The 20,499-nt window shown below is 48.4% G+C and overlaps 7 protein-coding genes across 7 annotated transcripts; 3 read left to right on the top strand and 4 right to left on the bottom strand.

The window, feature by feature from the left end:
* Window positions 1-585: 585 nt before the first annotated feature.
* On the bottom strand, window positions 586-1,481 carry C922_02569 (hypothetical protein; the record flags this gene model as incomplete). The annotated part of the gene is made up of 3 exons (XM_008818168.1): window positions 586-656; window positions 793-1,165; window positions 1,410-1,481. 3 exons carry the CDS (start codon window positions 1,479-1,481, stop codon window positions 586-588), a joined length of 516 nt encoding a protein of 171 aa, XP_008816390.1.
* Window positions 1,482-3,355: 1,874 nt separating this feature from the next.
* Window positions 3,356-4,520, bottom strand: C922_02568 (hypothetical protein; the record flags this gene model as incomplete). Its single annotated transcript, XM_008818167.1, has 4 exons — window positions 3,356-3,369; window positions 3,548-3,639; window positions 3,825-3,990; window positions 4,145-4,520. The coding sequence occupies 4 exons, from the start codon at window positions 4,518-4,520 to the stop codon at window positions 3,356-3,358; spliced, it is 648 nt and encodes a 215-aa protein (XP_008816389.1).
* Window positions 4,521-6,544: 2,024 nt separating this feature from the next.
* C922_02567 (hypothetical protein) lies at window positions 6,545-10,970 on the top strand (the record flags this gene model as incomplete). The annotated part of the gene is made up of 10 exons (XM_008818166.1): window positions 6,545-6,667; window positions 6,904-7,014; window positions 7,190-7,406; window positions 7,602-7,730; window positions 7,965-7,996; window positions 8,105-8,168; window positions 8,374-8,420; window positions 8,519-8,575; window positions 8,762-8,786; window positions 8,956-10,970. 10 exons carry the CDS (start codon window positions 6,545-6,547, stop codon window positions 10,968-10,970), a joined length of 2,820 nt encoding a protein of 939 aa, XP_008816388.1.
* A 1,281-nt stretch (window positions 10,971-12,251) lies between these two features.
* On the top strand, window positions 12,252-12,890 carry C922_02566 (hypothetical protein; the record flags this gene model as incomplete). Its single annotated transcript, XM_008818165.1, has 1 exon — window positions 12,252-12,890. The coding sequence occupies one exon, from the start codon at window positions 12,252-12,254 to the stop codon at window positions 12,888-12,890; it is 639 nt and encodes a 212-aa protein (XP_008816387.1).
* Window positions 12,891-13,097: 207 nt separating this feature from the next.
* On the bottom strand, window positions 13,098-14,041 carry C922_02565 (phosphopantothenoylcysteine decarboxylase; the record flags this gene model as incomplete). Its single annotated transcript, XM_008818164.1, has 3 exons — window positions 13,098-13,201; window positions 13,345-13,513; window positions 13,718-14,041. The coding sequence occupies 3 exons, from the start codon at window positions 14,039-14,041 to the stop codon at window positions 13,098-13,100; spliced, it is 597 nt and encodes a 198-aa protein (XP_008816386.1).
* Window positions 14,042-15,081: 1,040 nt separating this feature from the next.
* C922_02564 (hypothetical protein) lies at window positions 15,082-16,677 on the top strand (the record flags this gene model as incomplete). The annotated part of the gene is made up of 1 exon (XM_008818163.1): window positions 15,082-16,677. The coding sequence occupies one exon, from the start codon at window positions 15,082-15,084 to the stop codon at window positions 16,675-16,677; it is 1,596 nt and encodes a 531-aa protein (XP_008816385.1).
* A 516-nt stretch (window positions 16,678-17,193) lies between these two features.
* C922_02563 (dihydrolipoamide dehydrogenase) lies at window positions 17,194-19,602 on the bottom strand (the record flags this gene model as incomplete). The annotated part of the gene is made up of 2 exons (XM_008818162.1): window positions 17,194-19,022; window positions 19,482-19,602. The coding sequence occupies 2 exons, from the start codon at window positions 19,600-19,602 to the stop codon at window positions 17,194-17,196; spliced, it is 1,950 nt and encodes a 649-aa protein (XP_008816384.1).
* Window positions 19,603-20,499: the final 897 nt, after the last annotated feature.

Raw genomic sequence — 20,499 nt, 5'->3', positions numbered from 1 at the left:
TTTATCTCTTTTTTGAATTACCCTTTCGAGCAAACATTGAATAATTGCTAAACAAAATTGTCTAACGTGACGAAAGGGATGTGCGTGCATGTCTCCTTTTCAATTTAGTCTATATTTACGAAAAAGCAAAAAAAAAGAGGAAGAGGGAGAGGCAGACGAAGCGGAAAAAAAAAAAAAAAGCTAAACAACAGGACAAATGGGTGTGTATATGGGGCATCCGATCAGGTACTCGCTCCACCGCGTTGTGCTCATACGTTTGGCAGAGCAGTGGGAACTCTTCATCACGACAAAGTGGTGTATGTAAAAAAAAAAAAAAAAAAAAAAAAAAAAGAAGCTAAAAAGCAGGAACAACCATTCGGGTGAGTCTAACTCATACACAAAAAAGAACAACTCCACTTCACTGTCGCGACTTCGCAATCGTGCAACCTCCATTGGGTGAACGCAGCGCGTTTTCCCCTCTCTTCTTCTGCTCTGTGCTTCGTCTGGGGAGTGCTTTACGCGCTTATCCGTTTTGACGTGTCAGCCAAGTTGACTTTTTTTTTCTTTTTTTTCTTTTTTTTTTTTTTCTTCTTTCCCATGTCCATCCTAACCATCATGTATTTCCACTTTGTGCATGTAGGAGAATTGTTTGCACTCCATTTTTATTTCAAGGATTCCTGTGGGGTTAAGAAGCAGGGGTTAGGGTTATGCAGTCGGGGTGAGAGGTAGGGTTTAGGTCCATCGTTAAGCATTGCCACTGCACGCATGTCACTCAGGACATGCTTTCCGTTTGCTTCGCCTCGCAGCGTTTACCATTCTTGTATACGGCCTGCGCCGTGTCGTCCAGGATGTTGTGTGGAAGTTTGAAGATCCTCTTAAAGTAACCCACCTCCCTCTCCTTGGCATGCAAGATTAAGTTATCTCCGTAGGTTTCGAATAACTCCGTCTGTGACCTGGGTCCAGAGACAGTGAGCATTCCTTCTCCGATTTCGACGTCGATGTCTTCAATTTTGAATCCTGGGATGTCCAGCACGAGGATGGCTTGACACTTCTCAGAGTCATACATGATGTCCACCTTGGGTCTGAAGGTGATCTGCTTTTTTAGGTTTTTGTCCGGCTCTATTTCGAGGATGGTGTTCGGGCTGACTAGCGTGTTCTTCTTCTTGGGGATCGAGGGCTTCTCCTTCTGCGCATGCGGGGGGGAAAGCGTGCCACATTAGGGATGTGAACCACGTTAGGGATGTGAACCACGTCAGAGATGTGCACCGTATTGGCGATGCGCGGGTGGAGTCGCCGGAGGGCACTCATCCATTTGCGTGACGCCGCGCAAAAGGCCGCCCAATTTCGTCGGTGTGTCTCTCCTTTTCGTATGTGCCCAAGGAGGCGAGCCGCCCCCAAAGCTGCGGCGCCTGCGCCCAGGCAACACTTACGATTTCCATCCTGTGGTCGGGGACCAACTTCACTTCTCCCTTTTCAGAACAGCCGGCACAGAAGCAATTCATTGTGACGAAGTAGGCGCAGATAAGGCAGAGGAAAAGGAAAGAAAAAAGAAAAAAAAAACAATCAAACAAATAATCAGATAAACAAATGAACAACCGGCAAAGTGGCAAAACTACGGCGGCGGGGCGTGACTACAACGACAAAGGCGCGTCCTCCGAAGAATCCCTATTCGTTCTTCTTCGTCTGTTTCGCTCTTCTTCACGCGATTAGCGGTTGTGCAAGGGATGCGTTCACCTGATAGAGGCACAATCAACCGATGGAAATTAAAAATGGACAAACAGGATGGTCAGAAAAAGATGGCGTAATAAGAGGATGTCTGTGGGGGGAGATTAACTGGTGAGTTAAATGGTTTAAAAAAAGAGCCAAATGGGAAACAAACAAAAACGAGGCCAAAAAAGGTAAAAAAGGTAAAAAAGACAAAAAAGATAAAAAGGACAAAAAAAGAAATAACAAGAAATAAAAAGAAACAAAAAGAAATAGAACCAAAGCACAGTTGGGTAAGCGGCTAAGGGGACACTATGCAGTTTAGCCAGGCGGGCAAGGCTGAATGTGTTCCCGTCTGTCCAATTTTGCGTGCCACTCAGGCGGGAAGGCACTGCGCAGAAATGAACAGAGGCTGCAACAGGGTGAAAGATGCAGTTGTGTGGCAACAGGCGGGGGCTTAAAAAAAGACAAAAAATGGGAACTTTAACTTAAAAAACGGGAAGAAGTAGGAACGTAAAAAAAAGCAACAAGCGGGAATGTAAAAAAACGCAACAAATGGAAACTGAAGAAGACGCAACAAGTGGAAACTTAAAAACAACAGAAAGGGGAACACAAAACGATAGGGAGGAAGCACGTGCAGGAAACAAAGTTGCTACAGAAACAAATTTATGAAAGCGTTTTTCAGGCCTTTTCCTTTTTCGAGCTTAACAAAAAAAAAAAAAAAAATCCTACGCCAAATTGAAACGCAAACATGCCGCTGCAACTGCTGTAAGTGCTGTTGTTTTTTTTTTATGAGCTGTTCATATTTTTTTTTCTTTTTCTGCGATCTGTTCATATTTTTTTTTCTTTTTCTGCCACTTGTTCATACTTTTTTTCCCCTTTAGAAACATTTAAAAATTCTATGAAGTAACGAGAGACGGGACAGAAAACGGTGTGTGCGCTGCCAGGAAGGAGGAAGCCTGTTGTTTCCAAATGGAAGCAATTCACGTCTGTGCAAGGTTGGGAAATGACATGGGTGTGCATAAATGCTATACCAGCAAGTGGACGGGGGTGAGATACTCACCAAGCATCCATTTTGGGGGACACACCCGCGTAAGTTATCGAATAGTGGTGTTAGAAAGAAAAATACCTGCAGAAGGGTCAAATGGGCTTCCCTGCAGAAACGCCAAATTTATTTATCTGCTGGAGGACCAAATGGGCTTCCCTGCAGAAGGACCAAATTGATTTACCTGCCCACGTGCAACCATTTCGACGGATGCGGGGGCATTCCTACAACTTCGTGTGCACGTAGCCACAAAGCGGCCCGATTGGACAGCCACCGTCCCTTTAACAAGAGGAGTTTCTACACGCTCGTTACGCGTAACCCTATCAGAACGTGGAACATGCAATTTTTTTGCCTCCATGCAATGGCTAGCAGTGCAGAACTGCCTGAACGGCAATACTTTTTTTCCAGGTAGCTACTAATTTTGGTGTAGGAAAAAACGTTTTACTACTGTACCTGGTCATAATTTTTTTTTTTTTTTTTAAGAGGACGGCAAATGAAATAAGTTGGCTAGCAGGACTACCTTCCTGCTGTACTTAAAAAAAACGAATGGCCCAGAAAAATTTCATGTCTACACAGTTGCAGAGGATGACCTAGCAGAAATGCGCTTAGAATTAACGCTTTATTGAATTACGTCCCTTCACCTGCGGCGAAAAAAAAAGAAGCAAACTGGTGATTTAGAGGTGCATAGGCATATGGCAAATGGGGAAAGGTAAGTCCATACAGGAAACATATTTGTGTAAAAGAAAAAAAAATCCTACGAATTCTACTGTTTTTATACCCTTCGCACTGACTTCGTTCTGTGAAAATTAGTTCCTTCACCTGTGCTGATATGAGGGAAGATAACTACACATATGTGTGTTTCTTCCTCTTTGATCTTGCCAAATATGGAGGTACTACTTCTTGCCGAGCCACTGAAGGGGGGGGAAATAAAAAAGTATTTTCGGTGGGCGTGATCCAGACGGTGGCAACCAAAATAGCCGTTAGCGCTGCATGCGAACTGTTAGATGCACCAGGTACGCGACATGCATTTAGTTGGTTCGTTCCTTAGTTCGTTTATTGGTTCTTTTTTTATTTTTTTTTCTCTCCCTCTTTGCACACCGCCAGAAAATCTTCCAAGTCGAGCGCGCCGTCTTTGTTAAAATCCATCGCGTTGAGTAGCTTCTGTGAGTCTGTGTGTGTGACGCACGTGAACTCTTTGTCCCTAAGCATCTGCATGAGCTTCGTCAGGGGGATGACCTGTTTGTTCTCTTCCTTTTCGGTGACTGCGTGGAGGGGGGAGGGGGACAAAAAGGATGACAATTGGGAAGATTGGAACTGCAAGCAGACATAGATGGCGCATTAGCTGTTCTGACTGAGCTGCTCAGGATTAGAGGCTTTGCATTAGTTTCTGCCGCTGAACCGCTTTCCCCCCCTTACTGGCATATTTCTGGAACTCCAACTCGATGTCTATTTTGCTAAAACCCTGGAAGAAATTTTTAAAATACTGCGTGTCGATATCGATGACCGCTTGGATAAACTCTCCAAAATCAATGAGGTTATTCTGATCCATATCGTAGTTTTGAAATAGATTATATTTTTCCAGACTCCAATCACTTTTCTGCAGATCTGCATGAGAGATGAAGTTGTCGTTATCTCTGTCCATTTTGTTGAAGGCTTCTCTCCAGATTGTCAGATCCTTATCATCGTATTCGTTTAGGATTGGAAACTGCTCTCTCAATTCGTTAATCTTCGAGTCGTGTATTTTCTTCTTCGTGCTTTCTGCCCAATACCTTGTTAGGTGCTTCCTCTCCATGGGAAAGCAAGCACTGGAGGGGTGGGCTATCAGGGGGGTACCCTGCTTTGCATACCGCTTCTCCCAAGAGGAGAAGTTCCCCCCGATGGAGAAATTGCGCCCGGTGGAGGACTCCCCTAAAACGTTACGCCAGGCCCCTTCTCTACGCGTCCGTGCGCGTAGCACCCTCTGTAGACTACTTTTCATGGTCTACCGTGGAGATTCTCTCTTTCAAGAGGAGGGGGATACAGGAATGGTGAAGGACACACAGGGAAGGTGGGAAAAATGGGTCACACTAGGGATGCGCGGCAGGGTGTGCTGGGCTAATTGCAATTCTTTCAGTGGATGCGTCCGTTCGGGGGCATTCCTCCTGTTTTGTTTTGTTTTTCCAGCTACGTTAACTTTTTGGTGTTTCCACTTTTCCACGCGGTGATGCTAGCCGGTACACCTGCCAGGAGTCAATCGGTGGAAGGTACACTGGGGCAAGGGAACAAAAAGAAGGGGGGGAAAAATGGGCGGAAAAAAAGGGGAGAAGGAAGAATATAACTCCGCTGGAGAACCCCATTCTCATCTACCGCACCGCTAATCCTTCAGCTTGGTCATTTTTTTTTTTCTTTTCCCGTTCTCTTTATCTCCTGTGGGGCGTTACCGGCCTGTTGTTAAGTCCGTTTCATCGTTACATTTGTACTGCACTGAGCTACTACCCCCGCGCATAGCTTAGCAAAAAAAAAAAAAAAAAAAAAAAAAAAAAAAGGCAGCTCCACCCCCATGTCGGCATCCCTTCAACTGATTAGTCCTTTCGGGAAAGGAAAAAAGGAGAGGTGTAAACTGGAGAAGGAAGCAAGCATTTCCTTGGCGCTCCTCAAATTATTCGGTGTGTGGTCTGGTTTGGTCTGCTTTCCTTTGCATTGCATTCTATTGGCATCGTGGCTAAGTCCATTCGTACGCTTTGCAGCGATCACGCGGGGACACAACTGGTGAGGTGGAGTGACCGGTCACCTCCCCACCCCCCTTTCCTGTCAGCAGATACACACGTGTGTGTAGAGACAGAGAAGGAGTCGTACACATAGAGGGGTGCTCCTGTTGGCGCAGCCGCGGGGACCCACCCATCAGCCACGACTGCTACCCCGTCCGCATCAGTCAACATAAAAAAGGGAGCATTAACCGAAGGAGGCGAAATGACAACGTCGCAGATCTAGCTTGACCCTTCCCCATTTTTTTTTTCTTTATTTTTCCCCTTTTCCCTACCCAACTGGCAATAACCACGGAAATCCAAACGGTGGAGACTTGACCAATGAGACTTCTGAGCGGAGAATACAGGCATGTCTCCTCACAGTGTTCCCCTAACTAAACACCGCTTCTGAGTTCATCCTCTCCTTCGCCCTCTTCACCATCTTGCCAATCGTTTTAACCCACAGAACAGTCGTAACACACGTATTGCTCGTTAAGGTAAAATGAAACGAAGCTGTGTGCCTTCCGAATTGTTCTCACGGGGTGTGTGTGGCGGTGGGGAGCAGCAGCAGCAGCAACAGCGGTGAGAGGACTCCTCCGAATGCATTCACCATGAGAAGAACCTGAACTGTGCATGCGGACGGAGCGAATGCTAACATATATGTTCAGGTGCGTGTCCATGTTGTTAGTCCTACTTCCCTATGTGTGCTCCGATGGTCTGCTTTTTTATTCTCTCCCTTTTTTAAGGGGCACACATTGGAAGGGGAAAAAAGCAACTTACGAGACAGGCAAGGCGGAAAAGGGGGAAAAAAAAAAAAAAAAAAAAAAAAAAAAAAAAACACCCCGCGCCGTTGACAAAAGTGCCTTTTTTTTCTCCCTGCCAAACATGTGCACGTGTATGGGTAGCCATCCCGTGAGGGAGAAGATTATTAAAGGCTCCTCTGTGGAGTTCGCCCTATCCCTGTCATCCTGCCCTGTCCCTGTCATCCTACCCTGTCTGCCTTTCCTCTATGTCCGCTCCCCGCGTTGGACGTTTTCTTTGCCCCGTTTAAAGGCAACTGTAAACTACCCACCTTCGCGAAAGATCCGCGCACATGGGGGTAGCAGGTCTGCATGCGGCTGTCCTTTTCCTTCTTCTTCACCTGGGAGTGTCCCACACGACTGACGATGGGGAGCCACCGGGGGGACCCACCACCTACTCCCTCGATTTTAACAATGTCGCAAGGAAAAAAGAAAAAAAAAAGAGAAGAAAAAAAAGAAAAAAAAGAGAGAAAAAAAAACAAACAAAAAAAACAAACGGGGCAACAAAAACGAACAAATAAAAAGACAAAACGGATGAACAAAACGCGGTGCAAAGCAATTCACTCTTGTGAAAAGTCTTATGCCTCTCCGCTGCGTCACCTTCTCGCCCATCACTTCACAGCGGCGCTCGCTTCTCCCCTCCTCCCCACAGAAGCAAAGATACATAGTTCGCAGGGAGGCGGGGTCTCCCTACCGAAGTTTCTTCCTCTACATCGAGGAGATTCAAAAAACATCCGTCGTTTACCCCCTCAGATATGTGAACGTGAGTTGGGTGTGGAATGGCCATCACGCAGAGGGGCCCACCAAAGGGATGCGACGTTTATGAGCATCGCCATGCCCTCCGCTAAGCGTGCTAAGTGTGCTGACTGTGCTGAACATGCTGACTGTCCTAACCGTGCTGACTTTCCTAACCGTGCTAACCGCCGCCCCCCCCAAAGGACCCCCCGATTAAATACTTCGATCAAATTGTCCCGTACACGCGGAGGGAAATAAAGAGGAAAAATCTAAAGCACTTTTGTGAAGAGAAAAAAAAGTTTTATGAGAATGAGGAGAGTCGGGAAATCTGCTTCTGCTGCTACTGCAGTCCCCACCCCGTTTTCCCTCTCTACTCGGGATTGAAGTACCGGAGGCAGAAGATCCTTTGTGGCAGGCGGGGTATGCTCGACGGCGAAGCAGTCATAGCACATAGCAGTTTACAATTCGCAGTCAGCAATCAGAAGTTAGCAATTAGCAGTTACCAATCAGAAGTTAGCAATCAGAAGTTAGCAATCAGAAGTTAGCAATCAGCAGTTTCATATATGTCTTCTCCCTTTCTTTCCTTCTTGTTCCTCTTCCCCTCCACCCGCTCAGTGACGGACGGGGAGGAGACAGTCCTCCTTACCCTAAAGTGCTTAAAGAAGAGCAGAAGAAAGTACCACGCCTTTTTCGTCCAGAGGGGTTTAAACTCCTTCACGCTTAACGTTACGTTGCAGGAATTCAGTAAGTGCAGCAAGTGGGGCACATACTTGTCTGGGCTGACGACATATGTCTGGCTGATGACTTATGTCTCGACTGACCACTCATGTCTGGACTGACCACTCATGTCTGGGCTGACGACATATGTCTGGCTGATGACTTATGTCTCGACTGACCACTCATGTCTGGACTGACCACTCTTGTTTGGCTTTGTTACCCCCCCTCCCATGTCCTTTCTCTTTCCCTTTCCCTGTGCAGATCTGAATGACGAGTTTTTTCTAAGTAGAAATGTAGGTCATACTGAGGGAAGGAAGCAGCAAATCGGAGGAAGCACGAATGAGGAGCTACCCTATCGAGAGAGGAAAAAAAAAACTACATGTCCCCTCTTCCCTGCACAGGACAAGTCGGCCCTGGAGAGAAAGACCTACGTGCTGGACCCCTCGAACAATGAAATTGATGACGGTGCGGAGAAGGGAGGCAAAAAGGGAGAGCAAAGTGTAGCGAACAGAGGCGTAGCGTGGTGGTAAAGTGTAGCGAACAGAGGCGTAGCGTGGTGGTAAAGTGTAGCGAAAAGCGGCGCATCGTAGCGGTAAAGTGTATCCAAAAGAGGAATGTCTCCTCCCCGTGCCGCCGCAAAACAGCACGTTCACTTTTTCCCCTCGTTTAGAGGTATTCAATGTGCGACTGAAGTTCCTCCCGGAGAGGACGCACCGAGTAAGTGGCCTCTCGGGGGTGCTAACACCAAAGCAGAGGTAAACGCTTCCCACACGTTTTTCTCAAACTGACGGACAAACCAAACCTCTTCATCACAGGGAGATTCCATTGAGGGGAACTACCTTTTCCTTGATTCCGACGTGTTTAAAAGGAGGGTAAAAAAAAAGAAAAAAGAAAGAAAAAAAAAATAAAGATGAAAAAGACTAAAGGTGAAAACAACTAGAGGTGCCTCCTTCACGAATGGGTAGACATGCTGAATGGAGACCCCGTGATGTTAGCACTCGTCACCACGTGGCTTTGTCTCCGGCCTCTTATTCTCAACTCGATTGTTCCATTTGCAGGTAGTGTTGGATGACTCCTTCACAGGTTTGTTTGTTTGTTTGTTTGTTTATTTTTTATTTTTTTTTTTTTTGGTGTCCCCTTGAACATTGGCAGAGAGGGGGTAGACGCGCTTGGCGGGGTGCCCCCGCGTCTGTCTAATTTCGTCTACAGGGTGCTCACACCGCTTCCACGTCGCATCTCTCCCCCGTTGCAGACGAGGAGGTGCTGGAGAATGGCCTCATCGTGAGCGCGGATCACGTGGACGAGAAAGGCATCGAGTGCAACAAAATCACGGCATACCCAACGGTGTGGGAAGAGAAAAAGGGGTTCTGTCAGTATGGAAAGAATCACTGCCTCAAGGGGCAGCTGGCCCACTTCGTCCACTTGGAGGGGAAGCTAGACGGGAAGAAGCGGTTGCGGAATAACTACTCCTTTTTCATGACAAGGAAGACCCTCTTGGGGGGGCGTGCCACTGCCGATTGGAGTAGAGGTGAGGGTGACGGGGATGGAGAAGAGCAGAATCCCGAAAGTGTCGCAAACCAGGCGAGTAATTCCAATCACGCAAGTGATGCCAATCACACGAGCGCTGCCAACGCCGCTACCCCGCCGCGGCACCTCGAGGAGGACTACCACATGGGCCTGCAAAAGCGCGGACACAACTTTGCGGAGATAACATCGTACGGCGGGGAGAGCCTAAAGATAACGCACGAGGAAGACGTCCTGGGAGAGTCCGTGTCCCTTGTACACATGTTGAGCAATTGCTACGATTTTAGAAACCAAATCGATCAGTCCTGTTCGGTATACATAAGCATATGGAATGCAGAGGACGTGGAGAAGGAGGTGAAGGTTTCGATTCAGTGCTCCAAGAGGATAGTAGCTGATGAGAGTACACTCAGGAGGACAGTTATCTTAGCGGAGAAGGGGGAGAGCAGTGTGGTAATAACGTTTAGACCAATCGTCGACTTGCTCGTCACCCCCTGCAGAGTGGTGGTGCAGCGAGAGAAGAAGCAGCAGCAACAGAAGAAGCAACAGCAACAGAAGAAGCAACAGCAACAGAAGAAGCAAGAGCAGCAGAAGGGGAATATCCGGGGGGAGTCCCCGCCCAGCCCCACCGCCGGGGGGGTTAGCCATAAGGATGCAAATAAAGACAGGGGAGACACGGGCGAACCGATCGAAGCGAACGTAGCGAACCAACCGGACGAACCAATCGAGCAGTACTTCACGTTTTCCCTTGGGAGCCGCGGGGAAAAGGAAGGAGAAACACTAGAGAGGATCCTCTGGGACAGACCCCTCCAGTTCGACGACGTCCCTGAGGCTATTATCCAACTGCACCGAAAAAGGCTTCAGCTCCTCGAAGAAGAAGAAGTAGAAGAAGAAGACGATGATACAACTGGAAGAGGAGTCCTAATGGAATACACAGGGAGAGTTGCAAATCACTTCAGCCGTTATCCAATAAGTGTCAAATTTTTTTTTCTCCTCCTCTGCATCATCCTTGTCGTTATCTTTGTCGTCCCAAGCGTGCACCCACTGAATGGGTTCTTACTTAAAAGGCAATGGTTCTACACGTTGCGGAAGATTCGCATTCTAGCCATTTGGACAATACAAGACGCGTGTCGCTTTGTCCATCGGACAGTAAAACGGACCATTAAATTGTTTAAGTTTCTGCTCGTGAAGGTATGGAGGCTTGTCTCCAGAAGGAGACGTAAGAGAAGGAAAGAACAGGAACTCATCGGAGAAGCGCACCTGCACAAACAGATCCGAAGGAGAAAGAAGGATGAAAAAAAGAGGAATAAAAAGATAAAGGGGGAGAAGCTGAAGAAGGAACAGGAGGAGCTGCGGAGAAGAAGGCAAAAAAGGCTGATGCTTCACGAGGCAAAATGTAAGGGGGAGGTGCGTCGGGAGAAGGGGGAGCGCCGACAAAGGGACCCAATTGGGGGAGACCACCACGGGAGGAGAGGCCAATCCAAGAGGGGACATTCCTCCTCCGCATCGTCTGTCCCTTCCTCTGCCCCGTCTCCCTCTTCCTCCAGCACCCCCTCCCGTTGTCCTAAGCCCAACGCAGCACGGGGGAAGAAAACTCACAGAACAGGTCATGCAAGTAAAAGGGGAGAAGGGGAAAAGAAACAAAAGGAAACACATAGGGTAAAACCCAGCGTAGTTACTCCGACCAGTAGTGAACAGAAGGCGAGGCGTCACCACGAGGGGGACACAAAGGGGGCGATCCGATAAGGCATAACATGAGAGAGCACGGGTAGAAAATCAGTTACCATTTGGCTCCCCAAGAAGGATCTTGTCGCGTGGAACGTGAGAAATGCATTCCTATACGATGAGGCAGATTCTTCCTTCTGGGACTCTCCCCTTGGGGGAGAGAATAACTCTACGAGTTGCGCATTTGCCTGGCGAGGTGTGGATGAAATGTGCTGTGATTGGCAAAGAACGGAAGGTTAACTGCTTCCCTGGCTCACGATGTATACACCCCCCCCGCGATAGGAAGCCCATTTATGGTTCCCCTTTTCTTCCTTCTCCCTGTGTTGCGTCGTCCATTTGCTGTGCCTACACGTAGCGACAACCCCCGGTGTGAAGCATGCGAGTAGGAACGTCCCCCAGTGCATGACATACACGTATTGGTATGCACAGACATGTATATGCAACATGCATGTGCAAAGACATGTATATGCAGCATGCGTATGCACGCCCATGTGCACACACCTTTGCGTGGCAAGGATTTGCCCCTCTCCCCTTGTTGGAAAAAACGAAACAGGAGGGAGAACACCCCCCTGCGATGGACTCGATTTGTCCAATTTTGGCGCCAATCCAGTTTGATATATTCCCCTCGCGAGCGCCTCTGTAGAGCGGTTCGCCTATGTTCTGCCAAATGGTTCCTCCTACGCTCCGCCGTCTGGAGGGGAAGAAAAAAATGAGGTCGTTCCGAATAACTCGTGACGCAATGCATACACAAGGGGTGCAGGGAAGGTAACCAAACGTGCGCAAAAAAAAAAAAAAAAAAAAAATAAGAAAAAAAAAACAGGCGCACCCCACGGTGGAAATGAACGTTCGGTTAATTGGACCCACCCGGATGCTGCAAGCTCTCTGACAGGGGTGGAAAAAAAAGGAAAAGAAAAGAAAAGAAGAAAAAGAAAAAAAATATATATACACATTCATATGAATATCCATATGAGCCCCAAATGGTAAACGCTTCCAACCTGGGAAGGTGCCCATTTTTACTCCAAGGCAAAAGTGCGTGTGTGTACGGGCCCCTCCCCTCTCTTTGTGCATCACATCCCCGCAGGACAATCCGGCTGCTCCTGCGCAGCGGCGCGGCGGAGGGGTCAACTGGGGCCCCCGTGTAGCTCGCGATGGTTCACACAGGTTTGCCAAAATCTGCAAAAAGGTTGTTCCATCGTAACGTTGCCGTCGCCCCGCCCTCGTCCCGTTTTGTTAGCCTCTTCCCACTCCGTTTTCCCCCTGGCGGAGCGTCCATACCTGCTCATCGAACGAGCAAAAAAAAACATGGGCGGGTATTTCTCCAAAGACCTGGAGGAATGCCTGCGCAATGAGAAGAGGAATCTCAACAAATCGATTAGAGAGTTAGAGCGGGAGATCTTTAAGTTAACAAATGAACAGAACAAGATTGAAAAAGAGATTAAGATAAATGCCAAACGAAATGAAAGCATCTCCACGGTTAGAGCATTGGCAAAGGATTACATCAGCATTAAGAAGACCATCGGAAAGTATAACAAATTAAAGTCACATCTCTTTTCAATGAAGATAAAACTACAGAGTGTTAAATCGTCGGAACAACTTGGACGGAGTCTGACTGAGATCAATAGAATCATTAAGAGAGTCAATGGATACATGAAGCTAACCTCCCTTAATAAATCCATAAATGAATATCAGAGGGAGAATAACGAGGTGTCATTGAAAGAAGATATGCTAGATGATCTATTTGAGACGTTCGATTATGACTCCGAGATGGTTGCAGAAGAGGATGAGCTTGTTACCAAAGTTTTAGAAGGAATGGGGATTCAGATGAATGCCAAATTGGATGACATTCCCGCCCCGGGGGAACTTCCCCAAACACACGTAGATAGCGTCGGCCTCTCCGACTTCGACACACGCATCAATAACCTTCGCCTCGGAAAGTCCTAGGGGGGGGGTTAGCCCCCCCCACCCCCCATTCCAGCAGAGCAGAGCAATGCTGTGGAAAGTTATGCATGGGCGAGGGGAGGAAGTTGCTGTGTCTTTTCACCGCGTCAAAGTGTGACACACTTGCTATCCCATGATCACCTCACTCCATTCCAGAAAGACACATTATAAAACTTCGCCTCCCGAGTGCTCGGCGCGGAGTTATCACAGCTATGAACTGTGAATTGCTTTTTTCGTCACCTCCAGGTGGTGCTTTTTTATATACTCCACAATATCTCCAACGACGTCCTCCACGGGGGGCAAGGCTCCTATTCCTTTGAAGGGAAAAGAAGGCGAGGCGGGTAAAGTGAAGAAAAGGATCTCTTAGCAAAGGAATGCGCAGCAACGGAACGGACGCCGTAACGACGGCATGATCACTTTCGCTGCGACATGCCCATTTTCGCCGCGGCATCCTCACCGTAGTCTCCGCAAGCGAGGAGCTTCTCCACGGGCTCCACGACCCGCACGCCCCAGGATGTTATTCGCTTCAGCTGCTCCCGCGTTATGGGGTGCTCGTACATGTGCGTATTCATGCAAGGGAACACCAGCATGGGTTTCCGGAAATCCCAGCATCGGCAGATGCAGGTCTGTGGGGGAAGTCGAATCAAACGGGGAGGAAGTGAGAGGGGCGAACGGTTAGGTGGCTGTCCTAAAGGCTATGTGGCTGTCCTATAGCGGCTATGTGGCTGTCCTATAGCGGCTATGTGGCTGTCCGCGCCGCTACACGCCGCTACACGCCCCTAGACGCCGCTACTCATCGCTACACTGCGATCGCAACTTCTCACACCCACCAGGAGGTTGGGGCAGGCCCCGGAGGAGACAGACGCCAGTGTGTTCGCGTCCATCGGGCAAATCACAAACAGGTCGGCCCATTTTCTCAACTCGACATGCAAAATGTCATCCCCCTTCTTCTGCCATGCCCACTCGTCCTTATCCAAAAAAACCTTCTCCCCAAAATCCACCTTCTTCAAAAATGCATCATATGCCAGAGAGGTCGCCACGTATTTTATTTTCACGTCCAGGTTGCTCTCAGCGCACTTTTCCTTCAGCCGCTCATTCACTTCGCCAAGTTTGATGGCGGCGACGCTGGCACTCACACCGATGAGGAGGTTCATTCGGTTGTGTAGCAGTTATGTTGGGCGCCGATTCTGCCTCGCCACTCTCCCTCTTTTGCTCTGTACTCTTCTACGTCTCTTTACGGGGTGTTCCCATATGCACTATATATACCCCCCTTGGGTCATTACAACAGGGGGAAGCAGTCACTTGGGAGGGTCCACTTCAGAGAGGAGTACACTTCAAAGGGTCGATTCCACTTGGAGCGCTACCCCGGCAACAAAAAGGAGCAATGTGATGTGGCGGCTTCCTGGCTACGTCTACTCAATCGTCCCTGTCTATGGAAACTGCTAATCATGCTGGTGCTGCGTCCGTGTTCTCTTTATTTTTTGTTTGGACTTGGACTTGGACTTACCCCGACATGAGGAACAGTGCCCCCTGTTGGTCGGAGCGCAGTCAGGAGTAAGAGACTGACAGAGAGAGCCCCGACTCAACAACGCAGCTGAAATGGGAAAAAAAAAAAAAAAAAAAAAAACATGTCCCAAACGTAAGAATAAGGAGAAATACCTAAACGTAAGAATAGCGAGACATCTTTTTTTTATTTATTTATTTTTTTTTTTTACGATGTATGGTTATGTCCCTATGAACACGTTGGAGCGTCCCTTCTTGCCAGTGCGGAGGAGAGTTTATCGACGTGGTGGCTCCTTGCGAATCTCCTTCGGACGAAAAAAATTGAAGGCAACCCCAAGAAGCAGATATATATAGGTATACTTTCTTTTTTCTTTTTTTATTCTATTTTATCTTATTTTTCTTTTCGCTGATTTGAAGGCCTCCCCCACTTAACCATCCCGTGGCTTTATTTTCCCGACAATGTTATGAGCAGGTCAAGGGGGGCAACAACCATGGAACAGCGTTTTTCTTCGCGTCTCTTCTTCGGCCAGATAAATGTAACGGGGGAGAACTGACTCAGCAGGTGAATTGGACAAGAGGTGAAGCGGTAAAGTGACGAAGTGGACGGCGAAGTGCAGAGCGCGCGCACAGGAAAGGCTTTCCCATCTCGTCTTCCCTCCGCATCGGCCCACCTCCATACCGCGCTGGCAAAATGAATGACGAACTGGACGTGGATGAAGAAGCATATGACATGCTCTTTAGCCCGGTGACCCCCTGGCCCTGCCTGTCCCTCGACTTCGTTCTGGGCAGACCCGGTGGAGGGCACCCCTCGATAGGGGAGGCCAAGAAGGAGGGGCACGACAAGGATAAGAGGCCTAACAATCATGGGCGCCACAATCAGGGGGGCTGCTCCCCCGTAACGTACCCCCTGCAGATCACCTGCGTGGCGGGGAGCCAAGCTGCCAAGGGGAGCCAAAATGAAATATACCTCCTCCGGTGGGACAACCTGAACAGACTGAAGGGGGGCGGCCACGATAGCGATGAGGACGATAGTGATGAGGAGGATAGTGATGAGGAGGATAGCGATGAGGAGGATAACGATGGAAAGGGCGATAGTGGTAATAACAATGGTAATTGCGATAATGGGGGAGACGCCTGCAACGAGAACGGCGCCAACGCTCGAGGCAACCATCGAAAAGGGAAAAGAAACCCAAACGGAGTGCACACCCAGCGTGGAGCGCGAAAGAAGGAACATGTCGTGTGCAAAGCGATCAAGCACCCATACGGAGGATTAAACAGGGTAAAGACCTGCAAAAAAATCAACTCCCTAATTGCCACATGGTGTGAAGACAGCAACGTCTATATTTATGAGTTATCGGACGAGCTAAGACATCTCGATGATCGACCATACAGTGAGGATGTTGTGAAAAAACCACTGCATGTGTTTGACGGGCACACTACTGAAGGGTTTAGTTTGGACTGGAATCCCGTTCACGCGGCGAAGCTCCTAAGTGGAGATAACGATGGCAACCTCTTCCTGTGGCTTCCGGATAATAGCGATAAATGGACTTATGAGCGGTTGCAGATCGAGGTTGGCACGGACCATAGCGACGAAAAGAATGGCGGAAAGGGAGAAGAAGCAAAGGGAAAAGAAGCCAAGGCAAAAGGAGGACAGGCAAAAGGAGGACAGGCAAAAGGAGGACAGGCAAAAGGAGGACAGGCAAAAGGACGAAGTAGACACAGCATTGAGGATGTCCAGTGGATCAAAGGAGGAAACGGGTTCGGACATGTATTCGCCATGTGCTCCTCAGACAAAAGTGTAACAATAGTAGACACACGAGACTTAAAAAAGGGTCAAAACAATACAGATGGGAGGAGCTCCACACACATACAAATAGCAGATGCACATGCATCCGATGTTAATGTTATATCGTGGAATGAGAACGTCCCCTTTTTGATTGCATCTGGGGGGGATGATTCTGTTGTTAAAATCTGGGACACAAGGAATACTTCCACTTCCGTAGCTGAATTAAAATTCCATAGGAGACCCATTTCGGCTGTCTCTTGGAATCCAAGTGATACTTACGTGGTGCTGGCTGCTAGCTTGGATAACTCTATTTCCATTTGGGACCTCTCTGTTGAGAGTGAGTCGTTAGAGTTTGGTCTGACGAAGCACCCTGACCAGCTTCTCTTCGAACATCGAAACCAGAAGTTCATCACCGATGCCAAGTTCCACCCCCTCCACCCAGGGGTCGTCGTATCCACCTCCAGTGACAACTTTAACATTTTTAAGCCCTGCAATGTGTAGCTTTGTCAAGCGGAGAAGCGGGGAGGGGGGCAAAGCGATTTGTGGGCCGTCGTCTTGCCATACCTCTTGGGCCATCAGCTTGATCCTACCTTTTGAACCCATTTTTTGAACCTACCTTTTGAACCCATTTTTTGAACCCATTTTTTGAACCCATTTTTTGACCCTACCTTTTGACCCTACCTTTTGACCCTACCTTTTGACCCTACCTTTTGACCCTACCTTTTACCTAAACGTTGAGTCTACTTTTCGACCCGCCGCCCACTCGGAGACGTTCTGGCCAAAGAGGTCTCTCTCTTCGCAGGTGGTGCATGCATGTGTAGGGGCATGCCAAACGGGTTCACGCGATGCACGGTTAAGTGAAGCGACGCGCAAGCAAGTTAGTAGTTGGAAGGGGAAGCAAAAAGGGTCACACGTATAAGTGAGCAGCGCGAGTCGAGGCGATCCAGACTGTCTAGCCAATCCAACCAGTCACCACCTCTCTCCGCCTCTGCCCGCCGCTTCGCGACGCCCCCCCCTTCAGTGCGTGCGCACCCGCGCGATGGCCTTGAAGGCCGTGTCCAGGACCTCGCTAATCGTGGGGTGCGAGTGCACCATGTGTGCCAAGTCAATCGCGGACAGCTTCAGATTCAAAGCCAACACGCCCTCGTGAATCAAAATGGAAGCATAACTACCGACGATGAACAAGCCCAGAATCTCTTTGCTATCCTTTAGATAAACAATTTTCACCATGCCACTGGTATTGTCGACACAGTTGTACCTTCCCTTGTTGTATGGATTATTTTTCCAGTCCTTCGCAAAGCTGACGTCGTTATGTTCACAGAGCACTTTAGAGTTCGCCTTATAAAATGAAATCTCTGTACCGACGTTCTCTGGGGGGTGTAACTTTTTCGCTTCCTTCTCTGTGAGGCCCACGAATGCCAATTCAGGGGTGGTGTAGCACACCGAGGGGATGTTCCTATAGATGATCGGTTTACTAGCCCACTCGCTGTGGGAACGGTTCGAGTGGACACTTATGTGTTCCCCTTCCCCCTTGGCTGTTATCCAATCTACCACCTTCAGTGCTTGGTGCGACGCCGTGTGTGCCAGCATCTGACGCCCATTGGCATCCCCTATGCAAAATATATGATCATATACCCCCTGGTCTTCTTTCTGCACCCTCAGGTGTTCGTCCACCGACACGTACCCTCTATTGGTCTGTATTTGTAACTGCTCTAGCCCCAGGTTATTCGTGTTGGGTTTCCTCCCAATAGCCACTAGGCAGCTGTCGACACGTGTTTCCCTGATCTCATTGTTGGTATGATCTGAGGTGGGCTCCTCCGCGCTGTTTCTCTCACTGTGCCCGATGATGACTTGCTGGCCGCCCCTATCCGCACGCACATACTCAATGCGCGTGTTCAGGTGCACACGCATCGGCTTGGACTTAATAAACACGCGATCGAAGTAGCCTGCCACGTCTGCATCCAGCAATGGTAACAACTGAGGGGAGTAATCAAAGGAGACAACTTCCGACCCCAGGGCTGTGTAAATATCGGTGAATTCAATTCCTATTATTCCCATGCCGATTATACCCATATATTTCTGCAATCCTTCCAACTTCACTGCCTGATCACTAGTAAAAACAGTTCTTTCATCCACTTCGATGTTGTCTGGGACGTTTGGAGTGGACCCTGTTGCGATGATTATATTTTTCACTTTGTATTCCTTTCCACTTTTCCCCCCCTTAATAATATTTTTTTCCACTATATGACCACGTTCATAAATTACCTGCACATGTTCAGAATTTTTGCAAAATTTTTGATTTTTCAATCCGTATTCAATTCCTCCCTTCAATTTGTTAATAACGTTCTGTGTGTATTCCTTTAACTTTCCGATGTCTATATGAACACTATCCGCTAGTAACTGGTTTCTCTCCACTGGATCTTTCTTTTCATTTTTGCTGAATGCGTCGGTGTGAATGCCATATGTATACAGTTTGGCTAGATTCTTTAACTCTCGGTACTTACCCGTTGCGTATAGCAGTGACTTGCTCGGAATGCATCCAACGTTAACACAGGTCCCTCCGATACTGTCTTGGTCTCCTGTGAAAATGATGACTTTTAATCCTCTCTCCATTGCGTTAATTGCTGCAGCGTGTCCCCCGACTCCGCACCCCAGAATCCCGACGTCGTATTGTTCTGTGCACAGTTTCATCGGCTGATCCTTCGTACTTCCCTTCACTCTGAATGATCTGCTTCGATTGATTGGGCTCTCGCTTGGGGGCGCCGAGCTGCCCCTGCTTCTTCCCACCCCGCTACACCTGATAAAGAGGTTGCTCGTTTTTTTTCCTCGTGGGACAGGGCTCCCTTCTGAGTGTAACAAAGGCAGTGTGTGGCCCCCCCTTGTGCGTTTCGCTGTGCCATTTTGTGTGACCAGGAGGAGGAGGCAGCCGATCCATATGAACGTGCCTGCGCGGGGGCGCAACGGTTGCGTCCCCTTGGTGCGCGCGGCCATTTGATGAGGAGGCGAGGGGGTGAAGCAGCGAAGAGATGAAGAGACGAACAGGTGAAGAGACCAAACGACGAAGAAACCAAGCGTTGTGAATGCCAGTCAAATGGGCCAGTGGGACATAACGCAGAGGCCACACCGTGGCAAAGTGGACTCTACACACGCGGGAGGGTTCCACGCTTGAGCATGCACGTTGTGTCGCAACAGGGACATGATCCAAAGTATAAAAAAAAAAAAAAAAATTTCCCTACAAATTGCCCTATAAATGAAATGTTGGCAGAATAGACCCACAAGAGATATAAAATAATGCTCTCTTTAACGATTTGACTGCCTAATGAGAAGTGGAAATGGAGCCAATGTCGTTGGGGTGGGCGGAGGAGAATACATTTGGAACACATTTGGACCACACTTGGAATACACATGGGAGGTCCACTCCACCATGCGTCCCGTTATGCCTTTTTTTTTTTTTTTTTTAAATCAAGAACAGTGGGTTGTGTAAGAGTGCGCCGAAATTGCAATCGAGTGGGCGAACAGGGGAACCGTCGAAAGGGAAGAAACGGTGGCCACTTGGCAATGTAATCGACACTTCATCACACCAGAACAATTCCTTTTGCCGCCCCCCTTTTACTGCTCCCCTTATCTTTTTTTTTTTCCTTCTTGGATGAATTTTCTCAAGGGGATATATTCCCTCAGCTTCCTTACTCACCAACGTTGTACTGAACTCCAGAGGGATCCCCCTTGCCCCCCCAGCCAATATATGGACCCTTTCAAAACGAACGACAAACATAAGCTGCGGTTCCAAGTATTGAGATGCATCAAGAAGGAGCAAAGGGGGGAGGGGGATCCATCTAAGCGTGCACTAACTGCCTGATTACAACACGGCTGATTAGAGCAGGCCTGGTTACCACCCACCTCGTTACCACCTGTTCACTTCCCCCCTTCATAGAAAAAAAAAAAAAGAAAAAAGAAAAAATATATACAGCAGGAACAGACGTGCTTCTTCAATGAGGGTGCGCCACTTAACCCGGAGTGGACACGGCGATGTTTATCTCGTGGGATGCACATGGGGACATATGCCGTTTGTCCGTCTGGGTGCATGTGGAATAGCGAGAAGGAGGGGGGGGTTCTTATTTCCCGTTTTCGCTTCCGTGGTGGAAGTATTCTCTCCCCCCCGTCCTATTCCCTTCTGTGTGCGCAAAGGGGGGTGGACCGTCTGGCAGGGAAACTCTGATAAGCGCTTTACTCCACCATTTGGTCAACGAAAAAAAAAAAAAAAAAAAAAAAAAAAGAGAAGAACAAAAAAAAACATAAGAAACAGCACAAAAACAAAGAAAAAAA

Source organism: Plasmodium inui (genome assembly GCF_000524495.1).
Source record: "Plasmodium inui San Antonio 1 unplaced genomic scaffold supercont1.9, whole genome shotgun sequence".
Taxonomy (NCBI): domain Eukaryota; phylum Apicomplexa; class Aconoidasida; order Haemosporida; family Plasmodiidae; genus Plasmodium; species Plasmodium inui.
The sequence above is the reverse complement of the archived record's forward strand: the minus strand, read 5'-3'. Positions and strand labels throughout refer to the sequence as shown.